This window comes from Pocillopora damicornis, chromosome 11 (assembly GCF_964200805.1).
Source record: "Pocillopora damicornis chromosome 11, jaPocDami1.2, whole genome shotgun sequence".
NCBI classification, from domain to species: domain Eukaryota; kingdom Metazoa; phylum Cnidaria; class Anthozoa; order Scleractinia; family Pocilloporidae; genus Pocillopora; species Pocillopora damicornis.
The window spans coordinates 19,818,077-19,833,313 of record NC_142680.1 but is presented as its reverse complement, the minus strand read 5'-3'; the positions used below and the strand labels follow the sequence as shown (position 1 = coordinate 19,833,313).

General features: G+C 39.8%; 2 protein-coding genes across 2 annotated transcripts; one reads left to right on the top strand and one right to left on the bottom strand.

Annotated features, from left to right (window-relative positions):
* Positions 1-61: 61 nt before the first annotated feature.
* Positions 62-3,138, bottom strand: LOC113687111 (SOSS complex subunit C homolog). The gene is made up of 5 exons (XM_027204816.2): positions 2,929-3,138; positions 2,478-2,559; positions 1,190-1,265; positions 1,067-1,117; positions 62-460 (listed from the first exon to the last, which is right to left on the bottom strand). The coding sequence occupies exons 1-5, from the start codon at positions 2,954-2,956 to the stop codon at positions 362-364; spliced, it is 336 nt and encodes a 111-aa protein (XP_027060617.2). The 5' UTR covers positions 2,957-3,138; the 3' UTR covers positions 62-361.
* On the top strand, positions 3,077-9,606 carry LOC113687114 (prostatic acid phosphatase). The gene is made up of 7 exons (XM_027204818.2): positions 3,077-3,310; positions 3,721-3,961; positions 5,088-5,187; positions 5,802-6,001; positions 6,443-6,650; positions 7,377-7,562; positions 8,558-9,606. The coding sequence occupies exons 1-7, from the start codon at positions 3,256-3,258 to the stop codon at positions 8,927-8,929; spliced, it is 1,362 nt and encodes a 453-aa protein (XP_027060619.2). The 5' UTR covers positions 3,077-3,255; the 3' UTR covers positions 8,930-9,606.
* Positions 9,607-15,237: the final 5,631 nt, after the last annotated feature.

Here is a 15,237-nt window from a genome sequence, read left to right as displayed (position 1 = left end):
AATGGAATCAAAATGCAGAGAGAGTATTGCCGCAGTAACAAATACAATATCACTGTCACAATTATTTTTGAAAATTTATTTAGAGTAGTAGGGACTGATGAACTGTTTAAGTACATATATCCTGAATGACTACTGTAGGCCATCTCATCTCTGAAACCAAATAAGCAAATGCACAGAGATGGAGGCAGAGTGTATTGGAGCACATTTCAGAGCTAATCAGAAAGATCTTTCTCTTCAACAAACTCGAAATTTTTCCCATTCACCAGCTTGCCACAAAGAGCTTGGTGTCTACTTTACATCGAAAGTCAGTCACTTAAGATCAATACTTGAGTTCCATGCATTTTGCCAAAATTTCATGTTCTCATTGGTCGCTCTCAAATCTTGGTAAAACAGGTAAAATAAGATTTCCGTGGGCTGAGTCTTGAGATATGAAATATCCAGATGATGTTGCATTAGCATGCTGGAGGAAAGAAAAGAAAGTTTGGTTTTGTCAAAATGGAGGGTCTGGAGAAGGACATTTAACATAGAAAATGCTATTACTAATGTCTCAATCAGGAACTTGAATGTGAAAATTTTTTTACTGAAAAAATGAAGAATTTGTATTTGTCTGCATGAAAGAAGGGCACTGTTGTGTCTTGAATTCATGATTAAGAATAACTTAATTATATTGCGATCTAAGTTGTGATTCCATTGTCTTCATTACTTTTGAAGGCAGAGTTAGCCAATTCCAGGTTGTTGCAATCAGTCAGTGAAGACAAGTGAAAAAGCAGCTGAAAAAAAAAGGCAGTCTTTGCCTCACCATAATCCCACTTTGCATCAACTCACTTCACAGCCAAAGACCCCACACAGGCCTATACAAGTCTTTACACTTGACTTCAGTTTGGAAAAATATTATTAATAATGGACTTACATCCAGTTATGTGCAAAAAAGAATTCAGAACAATTAATTTTATTAATATTGTTCTTGATATCACTCAGTAATATTTGCTTAAAATATTAACATTGAGAGACTCACTCCCCCTGAAAATAATAATATTATTTTTTCTTTGCAAAGGTATATACCTACCTCAAGAGCCTGCCGCTGACTCAATGACAAGTCAGCTGGGTTGCGAATGACCTGTCAATGAAAGCATAGAGTTCATTATTTAATTTACATTTGAAAATTAATGGCTTTGGGCAGAGCACTTACTGGGGTGTCATGTAGTTTTACAACTGGAGCAGTGGAAGTTTCTGGTCCTATTGGGCGGTTCGAGGGGAGATTTGACCTGGAATTGAAAAAAATAAATTTTAAAATAAAATAATCTCTAGGTGGCACTGAATCCTTCAGGGGTAGGATTGTCTTCAGTCATTATCATTTGTTGGCCACATTTGATAGAAACTAACACTACTCAAGATAAAACACCAGCAGAGTGTACAGAAGATTGTCCAAATGTTTTCAAGGCTCCACATGTGCTGGTTTATAGGATTAAAATTCTGATCTCAAAAACTCAATTTTCAGCAGGTAGGGATTTCACGCCCTAAATATGTCAGTTGATTGTCATATTGATGTGGCTGCCAATATTTGGCTAACAGTTTGCCAATATAGCTGAGTCTGTCCTATTTATTGATTATTAGCCATCATTGGTTAACCCTTTAATTAAGTGTAGTGTGCAGTCTTTCTTTTTTTTGTGAGTTAACTCTTGTTTTTTTTCTGATGAAAACATATGACCAATGTCTAGTTTCTTCCTCAAATTTTGTCATAGTTTTGATTAATTGGTAACAGGACTTCATGTCATATAATTCTGTCTGTAATCATACTCGTGATTAACAAATTGGACTCCCGCTTTGCAGTCATCCAATTTTGTTTTAATTATCACTTGTATGATTGTAGACCAAATCGGACTCCACTCAGTCCCACTACCATTATTAACTATTGGTTAAGTGTTAAGTGTTGTTCTACAGTAAAGAGTTTATCATTCTATTATTACTGGCCCACTAACACCTGACATTTGACAAGCTCTGAACAAATTACTGATTGCTTCTCAGCCAATATATCAACCAATAAATTGCCCTTTATATCAACCTAGCCTACAAAAAATAAATAAAGAGGAAAAATGAAGCAGGACTGGAGGCCAATGTTTCTCTAGCATGTAAAATTTTCTTTGCACTAAGGGAATTGAAAGTGTCTTTTATTTACCTATCATGTGCTAGTTTCCCTTTCAAGAGTGGCAAAGGAAACAAATCGATATTTCTTAGGAAAACGTTAACCATCAGTTATCAGATATCATTTCAAATATTTCCTAAAATGTTCTAAACTTTTGATCTTTCATTACTGACAATGAAACAGTGGACAGCCTTAGAGAAAAAAAAAGATGACATCACAGAATTTCAACAAAGCAATTTGCATTTTATCTTTGCTCCCTAGGCTATAAAAACTATAAAATTTTAACCAGAAGAACACTAGTTCTAAAAAAAAACATTTGTTGGGCCACACTTACCCCATAACACTCCCTTGCCCTTGATTCAAAAGCATCTGTCGTTTTTGCTGAAGATCTTGAAGAATCTGCCGGTTTTGTGATTCTGCCATTACAGAACGCGAAAGATCAAAGCGAGATTTATTTTCACCCGAAACGAGAGAATATAATAAAGATGAAATTTTTTCTTGGAATCTGAAGTTTTTTTAAAATAAATTTAATCCTTCGACTCCTTTCATTAAATTCTTAATTTTGACGCCTACTTCGCCATACAACTGCCTTTGCAAAAATCAATAATTTTTTATCGATTCGCCAAATAATGAAAGGCAACTTGGGTACTTGTCAATAAATTATGCATCAAACAGGACCGCGAGTTTCGAAGCGAAGAATAAGTACCGCTCGGGGTTTTCTGATAGTCAGACACTTCCCGCATCCGGTCACTGGTTATCGCTTTATTACGGACAGGAATACTTACCTTGCCCTCCAAGGGGCTGGAAAGCCATCACAGGCTATCAAGGTTCCTCTGAATATAATTTTAACCGACTGATCGACATTCAAGAAAAGTCGCAAGCTTAGTCTGCCATGTTGTTTAACTACTCGAACCAGCCTCCCGCGTCCCTTTCGCGTGCCGAGAGCGAGACGCGTGACAGCTAGTTGTGCAATCCTAGTCACGCTGTTCCAAACTAAATTCGTGATAATCTTGTGGTTCACACCATGCACTCTTAGCTCAGGTGATTTTTTTTCTCTGACTGTGTTTCTTTTTCTTTGGCCATAACTGTCGCCGTGAGGAATTTTGAGTGTAATGGAGCTGTGCAATTTACTTCTAGCAGTTCAGCTGATATACAGCGTCCGTGCAGGTACGCGGGGTTGAGGCATTGATTTTCTGTTTGTGGCGATTATAAAATCTCAAACTTTTGTTTTATGGAGAGAGGTGAAGGTGGAGAACCTTGAGTGGACTAGCATCGCATCTTAGGAGAGTACATACACTCTTGGTTGCTCCATATAACAGAGAAAAGGATATGCCACGTTTACATGCCCTTTATACTCTAACATCAGTATGCATATTCTCCATACTGTTTTTATATATTTCTCAAGAAACCGACAATGAGAAATTGATTAACAATCAAGGGCTTCTGTGGTTGGTGATCATTTCTTTTGTCAACCTTATCAACCTTAATGTTTGATTCAGCGGTGAGGAATTCGATGCTAGTCACCCTAACGAGTCAAAGAATTAATAATTAAAATTTAATTTGTTTTCTCGTTCAAGAATTCGACATTCAGCAAGCAGTTGTGATATCACGTCATGGAAGCCGCACACTTCTTACCAAAGATCACAGCACCTTTGAGGAAGGAAGTGACAGTCAGCTGACGATAAGAGGAATGAATCAAATGTTGCAAGCTGGAGAGTTTGTTAGAAAACATTATCAAAAAGCTGGCTTCTTGTCTGATGTGTATTCACCTCAGGATGTGTATGTGAGGTCTAGTGACTATTCCAGAACGCTTAACAGGTAAATTGTATAACAGAAGACAATTTTTTAAGAGTTCCAGATCATTGTGTTACAGTATTTCTTGAAGCCAAAGAGTAGATGTTGTGGTATCATCCTTAGTATCCTGGTCCAAAAACCCTGGTTTTAGAATTAACCACAATCAACTGTAGGGGGAAGCAGATGAAATATGGGGAGGGGGGGGGGGAGTAACCTGTAACTCACCAACATCTCATCTAGGGAGGAGAAGATTTCAATCCTGCTTCATCCTGTAGAAAACAGGACAAACTGTTGCAGCCATATGCAAAATACAGTGCATTTATCAAACAAACCGACATCAATCTGGATTAAAGTACACACATACAGGGCATGTCATTGTCTCATAGATACACACATTAAATTATTATCTAACAATATGCATGGTTTATTAAACAAGACATTGGTCTGACAGTTGAGGAGGTAGAACTTAAATGCTCACAAATACTTCACAAATAGAGTAATAATAATAATAATAATAATAATAATAATAACAGTATTTATAGAGCGCTAATTCCCAATGGTCCAAAAGCGCTTTACATAATAAAAATAACAAAATCCTAAACCTACAAACTACATTGTCATTCTATAAAAATTCCCAATGGTCCAAAAGCGCTTTACATAATAAAAATAAGAACAAAATCCTAAACCTACAAAACTACAAAACTACATTGTCATCCTATAAAAACATCATCATTCTATACAACATCACAACCAATTTTAAAAAGCCACGTCTTGAGCTTAGATTTAAAAGAAGAAAGGGAATTACAAGATCTAAGTTCGAATGGAAGTGCATTCCAAACAGAAGGTGCGGCAATAGTAAAAGACCGGCCACCATAAGTTGTGCCACCACCATAAATAGTGTGCTACAATTACATTTCTAAATTCTTCACACCATAATATCAGTATGCATATTCTCTATACTGTTCTCCATTCATTTCTTAAGATGCTGACAAGGAGAATCTGTTTAACAATCAGGAGCTTTGTTAGTCGGTGATCATTTCCATTATTCTCATGACCTTAATGTGTGATTAAGGGATGATATTGTAAGGAGAAATTAGATGCTAGTCACTCTTAGGATTCAAAAGGTTAATATCCATGTTTTATCTTTTAGTGCATTGAGCTTTCTTCTTGGACTTTATCCACCAAGAAATCAGTCCCTAAATGTTTCCTATGCTGGGCAAGTTTTCTATGCACCTTACAACATACAGCAGGTTTGTTTTTTTTTTCTTTATGATTAATATCAGGCTGTGGTTCATCAGAGGTTTGGCAGCTGCATGACATACACCCTCTCTAACCTATCCCACACCTTCTTCCAGTTTTGAAAAAAATGGTACTTTCCACTAATTCACTTACTAAGTCAGACGACCTTATTACAGACTGAATTTGACTCCACTCAGTCCTATTACCATCAAGCTATTGTTTATCTGCAGTCAGGCAGCGGCAAGTCATACCACCACCCCCCCCCCTCCCTCCTCCTCACCATTCCCACACCTTTTTCCAGTCTTATTGGCCCTCACCATGAAATAGGATTGCGACAATAATGATAATAAAGATATCCTGATGACAGCTGTGAGTGGTAATCTTGTAAATTCTATTGTTGATACTTTCCCACAGTGCTCACAAGGAGAATTTGTTGAACAATCAAGAACTTCTTTATTTGGTGATAATTTCCTTTACTTACACAACCTAAGTGTTCAATGCCGTAAGTGATTTTTTGAGGAGAGGTTGGATGCTTTTAACTCTTAGGGGTTAAATGGTTGGATATTACTTATTCATTCACTTATCATTTGTATTTTTATCTCCTTATTTATTTTGTTTTTGACAGGTTCCAATACACACAGTTGCAGCAGAAAATGATCAGGTGCTTAGAGCATGGCTGGCTTGCCCTGAGCTTCAAAAAAAACTCACAGAGTTTTACACAAGCTCAGAGTTTAAGAAAAAGGAAAGTGAGAGCGCAGAACTACGAAAACAGCTTGAAAACATTCTGGGTGTTAAGAAGATTGACCTTAAAGACTTCTACAATGTGTAAGTGACATTATTAGAAGATGATTTAGGATTGCTTCATAAAAAAAGATGGCAAAGGGTCTGTAGTGTATGCTTGAAATTTGATTAAGGCTACAGCTAATATTTGACAGGTGAATTGAACAAGAAGGCAAATGTGATGTGTGAATTTATGAAATGCTGTAAGGTTTGATCTATTTCTTGAAATATATGTGATATGTGAATTTTTCTTTAATTTTGGGAAGACCTCAATATTTCCCTAAAACTTTGCACACAAGAATAGAGATTTGAAGTTTTCTCTTTTAAATTTGTGATGCATGAAATGGCATTTAAAGTATACATGGTTCATATTTTTTTCTTAAAATTTTCTTATAATGGGGGAGTAAGACCCCCTTTTTGCTACTCTCTGTAACATGGAGGAGTGTATCCACCAAACAGTGCTGTGATATTGTTATTTTCTGGCAGGTATGATTTTATTCATCTTCATCAACTGTATAACCACACCTATCTGAATATTTCTGCCGAGCAGTGGAAACAAGTTGTGAATCTGGCTGACTGGGTTGAGTATCATAAATACAGCAAAGAAATGATTGGTGATATAGGTGGAGGGCTGTTGGCTAATGAGATTGCAGAGAGCTTCAGTGACTTTGCAGCTAAAAAGACCAAGACAAAGGTGTGTCTCTCAATAGCAAATATGCTGTTGATAGCTTAAGGTGTTTTTGACCTCCTCAATGCCTCCGATTGAGTTTAAGAGGCATTACTATGTGAAAGACATGAGGACCCCAACTAAGGGAGAATGTTGTACTCTTGGTGGAGATGTCCGGGTCCGAGACCTGGTCTGTAGTCTGCAGCTCGGCACACCGCGCGGAACTCTGGGAGTGAGACTCATTTTCGTGCGCCTTACTTCCAAGGTTATGCGCACGCTAACATCAATTGGTTTTTTTTCGCTGATTTTTTGGAACCGCGCGCCAGACTTTACTGAGGATGAGGGACTGTTCGTGTTCTATGTATGTGGACAGAACAAAATATGTCTTATGCTACTGGAGTTCGTGGAGTTGGTGGAATTGATATGCTTGATAACACCAAAAATGTGTAGGTGACGCAACTAGTAAGGAGATATCAAATAAGTGACATGCGTTTGTTAAAATCAGGGGCCTTGTAATCGTTCAGTTAGAGAGCTTAAAAGGATAAAGGGGGTAAGTTTCTAAAGAAACTGTGGTGCTGCGTCGGTGGAAGAGTATAACAAGGTAATTTGGTATTATTTGATAGCATAAATTGGCCACCGTAAAGAGTTTCTAAGCTATATTTCGAGCGTTGGCCTTACGTCATTCGCTCTAACGAAGCGCTATCGCTCGAAACGTCAGCTTTGACTTCACCAGTTATGTATCTTATTTTTCAGCTCTTGTATTACTCCGCACATTATCCAACGATGTTTTCTCTGTTTTCCTCGCTTGGTTTAAATAAAGCGGCTGAAAGTGCCTTGAGAAAAATTCCTTACTATGCTTCCTTGATATTGATTGAGCTGCTACATGATAAGTCAACTGGTAAGATGATCGTTCAGTTTTCTTTCAAGAATGGTTTGGAGGTAAGCGCTTTTTGACTTTTTAAATTCGTAATATTGGTTCAGAAAATCGGCATTTTCCAGAAGGCTTGTTGAAGTTTAACAACAGCTAGTGCACCCTGTTTTTTCCTTCACGTAAGAGCTAAGGAACCCAAGAAAAAAGAATAATGTGAAATTATTCGTAGCCTGGTCTTCACTTGCGACGCAAGCGCAAAGCCAAGTATAAGCTTCACAGAGATGACCGCCTCGACGCAAGCACAAGTGCTGGCACAAAACAAAGGAAGAATTCTCATCCTTGTGCTTGCGCTTGCGTCCTAGCCGTGTTCACGGTGAAATAACAGCTGTTGTCTTTGCGTTTGTGCTTGCGTTTGTGCTTGCGTTTGTGCTTGCGTTTGTGCTTGCGTTTGTGCTTGCGTTTGTGCTTGCGTTTGTGCTTGCGTTTGTGCTTGCGTTTGTGCTTGCGTAGCTAGTGAAAACCAGATGTGAATTTTTTTATCGGCACGTCGCTATAATTTTTTCAGCGGAAGTTCCGAAATCCCCGTTATCTTTCTTGCACAATTCTTTTTTCTGTGGGCAAAGTGGTGTGAAATGCTCTCTGTTGTATCTTGGCCAGTGTCTTACAACATGGAGTGGCTGTAGTCTTGATGAAAATATTTGCCGTAGGTTATTCTGTTTTCGCATTTTATATTGAGCGATCTCTAGATGACGTTTTTTCGGTTTTCACACAAAGCACAAAGTGCGCCACACTGTTAAATGTTTTTGCGGCACTCGGGATTTTCCTGATGTCAAAATAATCGCGAGCTTGTCATCCGGTGGGGAAAAAAGAACATAACTGGGAAATTGTGAGGCTGAGGCATGACCATATTGCATCAGTACGCTTACGTCAAAAAGTTGTCTCACAAACGTTAAAAATTGCGCTAAGTCAAGTGCTTGGTTTCTTGCCGTGAGTTTTCGCAAAACTTTGTGACCGCGAAAAGTGGTAATAATAAGGTTTTAGAATGGAATTTTTTTCTCCTCAGGTGCCATTGGTAAAATACAGCATTCCCGAGTGTAAGGACACGTGCGAACTGGACGAGTTTGTAAAACTTGTGAAATCTCTCCAAGTTCGTGACGTTACCTCGTGGTGTCACGCATGTGGCAACACCCAGTTGTCACGCTGCCAAGTAACGCAACAGCAGACCGTTTGTCCTACTTTGGAAACTAAGGAACCCAGACTTTCGGGAACTGGTGGTTTTTTCCTCGGCTCTTTTGTCACGCTGCTCATAGTGATATGTGTCACAGCCTTGTGGCATTTTTATCTGCGCAAGCGCTGTTTACTTGGCGGAACCTACCCGCGCCCAAGGAAAGGCCTTTCTGATTTGGAAAATACTTCCTCGCCGGGTGTGATATGAGGCAAAGGAAAGAATTTTGATTCCAGTGCGCCTGGTGTGCTAGAGGAAGGTACAAGGGAGGGGAGGGGGCATATTTTCTATCAATACAAAGGGTAGTGTGCCACGCAGTTGTTCTTTAGGATATCGAGCAACACTTTCCCCAAGAGATATTTCTTTCAGGGGAGGGGGGGGCGGGGCCTTATGTACTGCTAAAAGACACCAACTTCGTCCTCAGGGTTTCTCAGTCAGGTTTTTCCAAGATGGTGGCCGGTCTAAAGAAACCCTTTCAATCCGCTGCCATCTTGAAAACTGACCAAACATGCCCTGGGAACGAGATGGGAGAACCTAAGAGAGAACTGACCGCGAGATAAATAGAGATCTGGGTACAGCACTGGCCAGTTCACTATGTTATATTGAAGAGAAAGACACTGAACTATGTCAGCGCTTCTCTCCACTCACGAGTATAGATTGACAAACCGTGTAATTACTCGAGTAAGAAATCTACGTAGAAAAAAATACAACCAAAAGATTTTCACGCATTTAATGTTGAAAAAAATAAATGCTTTTCTGTAGGCAGATGATTTTTAACGAAGTCGTTGAAAGTGAAGGCATTGCGATTGAATTTAATTATTCCTGGGACAACTTTTTAATTGAGAAGACTGAGACTTTAGACAAAATTAAAGAAAAGAATTATACTGTAACCCCCTTGTGATTCACGAGTTGTCTTTGATTCTCTTTTGTCTCGTAACGCCTGAGGTTGTGGTACATAACCAGTATGTAACGGTGCGCCTTTTATCAGTCCCATGGCTTAGCTTTGGTTTCCTGAATTAATCCTGTGTTCTTGAATTACACCTTTGATTAAAAAGCACTAAATGACTGGCCCGATTGGAAACGATGGGCTTCGTTTCCTGAGACCTCTAATGTAACAACGTTGAGTTTCGTGGAGGAACAAACTTCCCGTATTTTTTTTACACTTTCCCACTCAAAAGTAGCACGCATTATTTTCGGAATCGTTTCTAAAATTATTTTCTTAACGCGCGCTCAAATTTGATCAAGATCAAGGGCGAGTCGAAAGTTCGAGTTATTGTTTCCACGGAGGTTAATGACTTTTGATAAGTTTTCCTCCAACTGGGAAATGTATTTGAGTTCGGAGGTATAACGATCACTCTCGCTTAATTAAAGAGTTTGTTTGACTTGAAATCCCTTTGTACTTGAACCTGCGTCCGGAGATAAAACTAACATCTTACTAGCTCGGCTTCCCGGTGTACAATCAACAATTGGTTCATACGTCAGTGTGCGTTCATCGAGATACGAAGCACGCGGGAAGTTTGGAAAGCACGAAAGATGCGTAAGAGTGCTCTCATATGTTATGCTCTCAAATGCTTCATATCTCGATGAACGCACAGCTGACGTATGAACCAATTGTTTTATAACATTTTTAACCCGATGGAAATTTTTTTTCTCGAGGGATATGTTTGCTGACGTCTTGAGCGTGCACAATAGGAATATGAAGCACGCTCGCGCAATTGAATTTGATAATACAAATTTACTAGCTATGTTATAATAGTTTATGAACCTGGTTTTTTCCCGCATGCTCTATAACTTACGGTACGGACCTCGAACTCAGTTGGTAAGAGGTGTTTATTCCCCTCCCGCTGCGAATAATTTGGAAATATTAAACGACAAATGACGTAGTATTTGACCTGTATTGTAAATTTTTTAGCAAAAGGAAATGTAAAGCTAGCCATAAAAAAAGGCAGTCAAAGACTGCATGTGGCCACTGATATAGCATTATTAAGTTGTATAATGGCGCAAGAAGATAGTTTTTGGAGAGATTTATATTCGCATGCAAAACAGAAAACACCCATCCCACAGTTTACGAGTACCCTAATCCACCAAAGAGAGATGATAAAAGACTATCGTGACTAACTGACATTCAACCATTAATCAAATCATCATATTTACAACAGTCATTATGATAACAATAACAATATAATAATAATTTAAAAGGGCTGTACCTCCCTATACTTTTCTAAATTTTGCTTGTTTTAACAAATTTTTTTGTTTTGTTTCCATTCCATTTTTGTAAGACTTTTCTGTCATACTACAACACATTCGGTGTTTTAGGATATTCCACCGTTAATCCGTGCTATCATTCCATGTAATAGTGCTGAAGGGATCGTATTTGGCATCTCGTTCGCTTCGCAAATTTTAAGACCCACTTGCCAATAAATCGTTATTTCAAACGGTAAAATTCTCTCTTTTCAAAGATAAAATAATTTTCCTCAAAATTTCCATAATATGCAGATCACACCTATTGAAATATTCCTGCAAGAGAAGTTTTGATTTAAATTACGCGTTAGTGATATCCATGTATAGGTATTTAGGGATGTAAATGTCAGGGTAAACTGAAAAAATAACAATCTAGAACTTTAGGTCTAAAATCACCAAAGGAAAGAACATAAATTTCAGAAACAGAAACCAGAATTCAAAATCGCCCATTAGGGTCCAAATCCAAAATTTGCCACTGGTATCCAAAATTAAAAATTCAGCCACAAGTGTTCAAAATCCAAAATCGGCCAGAAGTGACCAAAATCCACAATCAGCCAGAAGTGACCAAAATCCACAATCGGCCAGAAGTGACCAAAATCCACAATCGGCCAGAAGTGACCAAAATCCACAATCGGCCAGAAGTGACCAAAATCCACAATCGGCAAGAAGTGACCAAAATCCACAATCGGCCAGAAGTGACCAAAATCCACAATCGGCCAGAAGTGACCAAAATCCACAATCGGCCAGAAGTGACCAAAATCCACAATCGGCAAGAAGTGACCAAAATCCACAATCGGCCAGAAGTGACCAAAATCCACAATCGGCCAGAAGTGACCAAAATCCAAAATCGGCCAGAAGTGACCAAAATCCACAATCGGCCAGAAGTGACCAAAATCCAAAATCGGCCAGAAGTGACCAAAATCCACAATCGGCCAGAAGTGACCAAAATCCAAAATCGGCCAGAAGTGACCAAAATCCACAATCGGCCAGAAGTGACCAAAATCCACAATCGGCCAGAAGTGACCATAATCCACAATCGGCCAGAAGTGACCAAAATCCACAATCGGCCAGAAGTGACCAAAATCCACAATCGGCCAGAATTGACCAAAATCCAAAATCGCCCAGAAGTGACCAAAATCCACAATCGGCCAGAAGTGACCAAAATCCACAATCGGCCAGAAGTGACCAAAATCCAAAATCGGCCAGAAGTGACCAAAATCCACAATCGGCCAGAAGTGACCAAAATCCACAATCGGCCAGAAGTGACCGAAATCCAAAATAGCCCAGAAGTGACCAAAATCCACAATCGGCCAGAAGTGACCAAAATCCACAATCGGCCAGAAGTGACCAAAATCCACAATCGGCCAGAAGTGACCAAAATCCACAATCGGCCAGAAGTGACCAAAATCCACAATCGGCCAGAAGTGACCAAAATCCACAATCGGCCAGAAGTGACCAAAATCCAAAATCGGCCAGAAGTGACCAAAATCCACAATCGGCCAGAGGTGACCAAAATCCAAAATCGGCCAGAAGTGACCAAAATCCACAATCGGCCAGAGGTGACCAAAATCCAAAATCGGCCAGAAGTGACCAAAATCCACAATCGGCCAGAAGTGACCAAAATCCACAATCGGCCAGAATTGACCAAAATCCACAATCGGCCAGAATTGACCAAAATCCACAATCGGCCAGAAGTGACCAAAATCCACAATCGGCCAGAAGTGACCAAAATCCACAATCGGCCAGAAGTGACCAAAATCCACAATCGGCCAGAAGTGACCAAAATCCACAATCGGCCAGAAGTGACCAAAATCCACAATCGGCCAGAAGTGACCAAAATCCAAAATCGGCCAGAAGTGACCAAAATCCACAATCGGCCAGAATTGACCAAAATCCAAAATCGGCCAGAAGTGACCAAAATCCACAATCGGCCAGAAGTGACCAAAATCCACAATCGGCAAGAAGTGACCAAAATCCAAAATCGGCCAGAAGTGACCAAAATCCACAATCGGCCAGAAGTGACCAAAATCCAAAATCGGCCAGAAGTGACCAAAATCCACAATCGGCCAGAAGTGACCAAAATCCACAATCGGCCAGAAGTGACCAAAATCCACAATCGGCCAGAAGTGACCAAAATCCACAATCGGCCAGAAGTGACCAAAATCCACAATCGGCAAGAAGTGACCAAAATCCAAAATCGGCCAGAAGTGACCAAAATCCAAAATCGGCCAGAAGTGACCAAAATCCACAATCGGCCAGAAGTGACCAAAATCCACAATCGGCCAGAAGTGACCAAAATCCACAATCGGCCACTAGTGTCTAAGATTCAAAATCGGTCACTAGCATCCAAAATGAACAATCGGCCACTAGTGTCCAAAATGAACAATCGGCCACTAGGGTTCAAAATTCAGAATTCGCCATTAGGGTCCAAGATCCCAAGAGGCCACTGGTATCCAAAATCCAAAATAGGCCACTAGAGTCCAAAATCGAAAATCGGCCACTAAGGCCCAAAATCCAAAATCGGCCACTAGTATCCAAACTTCAAAATGGGCCACTAGGGTCCAAAATCCAAAAACGACCACTAGTGACCAAAATCGGCCACTAGTGTCCAAAATGCATGACCGATCACTAGTGTCCAAAATTCCAAATCAGCCGCTAGTGTCCAAAAATTAAGATCAGCCACTACTGTCCAAATTCCAAAATCGGCCACTAATGTCCAAAGAAGTCCAAAATCAGCCATTAGTGTCCAAAATCCAAAATCGGCCACTAGGGTCTAAAATCCAAAATCGGCCACTAGAGTCTAAAATCCAAAATCGGCCACTAGGGTCTAAAATCCAAAATCGGCCACTAGAGTCTAAAATCCAAAATCGGCCACAAGGGTCCAAAATCCAAAATCGCCCACAAGTGTCCAAAATTCAAAATCGCCCACAAGTGTCCAAAATCCAAAATCGCTCACAAGTGTCCAAAATTCAAAATCGCCCACAAGTGTCCAAAATCCAAAATCGCCCACAAGTGTCCAAAATCCAAAATCGCCCACAAGTGTCCAAAATCCAAAATCGGCCACTAATGTCCAAAATCCAAAGTCGGCCGCTAATGTCCTAAATTCAAAATCGGCCACTAGGGACCAAAATCCATAATCGGCCACTAATGTCCAAAATCCAAGATTGGCCATAAGGTTCTAAAATCCAAAATCGGCCACTAGGGTCCAAAATCCAAAATCGCTCACTACTGTCCAAAATTCAAAATCGCCCACAAGTGTCCAAAATCCAAAATCGGCCATCAGTGTCCAAAATGTTAAATCCGAAATCCAAAATCGGCCACTAATTTCCTAAATTCAGAATCGGCCACTAGGGTCCAAAATCCAAAATCGGCCACAAGAGACCAAAATCCAAAATCAGCTACTTGGGTCCAAAATTCATAATCGGCCACTAGTGTCCAAAATCCTAAATAAACCATTAGGCTCCAAAATCGGCCACTAGGGTCTAAAATCCAAAATCCAAAATTTTCAAAATCGGCTACTATGATCTTAAATCGGAAATCGGCCACTAGGATCCAAAATCCAAACTCGGCCACCAGGGTCCAAAATCTAAAAATCTCAAATTTAAAAACTCAAATTCAGCCAGCAGCATTTAAACTAAAAAAATGACTAGGCCAGTAGGGTCCTAAATCTCTAATGGGATATTCCTTTAGTTCTTGCTTGACACTTAAGAAGACAGCAAAAGACGTGAAACACCTGACAGTTATTTCAGGATGGCGCGTTATCAAAAAAAAATATTTTCCTCGCAGAAAAATCTTAATAGATCTGATCTGGGCATTTTTAAAACTTCGCGGAAAGATTTTCACCGTTTGAATCAGCAGAGTAAAACCGTTATTGGAGACTAACGGATAAAGGAACAGTTAGATTCTTGAGCTAGGCCCTATGTAGAAAACGTAAATTAGCATTTCTACTGTTATTATTGCCCCCGCAGGGTTTTTGGCCCCAGAGGGCCAAAAACCCGAGGAGGCACCTTAGGACTCCCCGTGTAATATAGAGGAAGACTGGAAAAGAGAGAATGTGGGTATTTTCGGTAGATCATAACCAGAAAAAATCTCGATTTGATCGCTTGCACGACCGCAAGGTATCAACGTTTTTCCCGCAAATGGTCATGGGCTGCCAGTAAAAAGACACGCGCGCGAGGACTTTTAGAATCGGCGTCTTTGACACGAGATTTGTCTTAGTATAGAGGAAGACTGGAGAAGAGAGAATGTAGGCCCTCTTAAGGTATAATTTTGTGTCT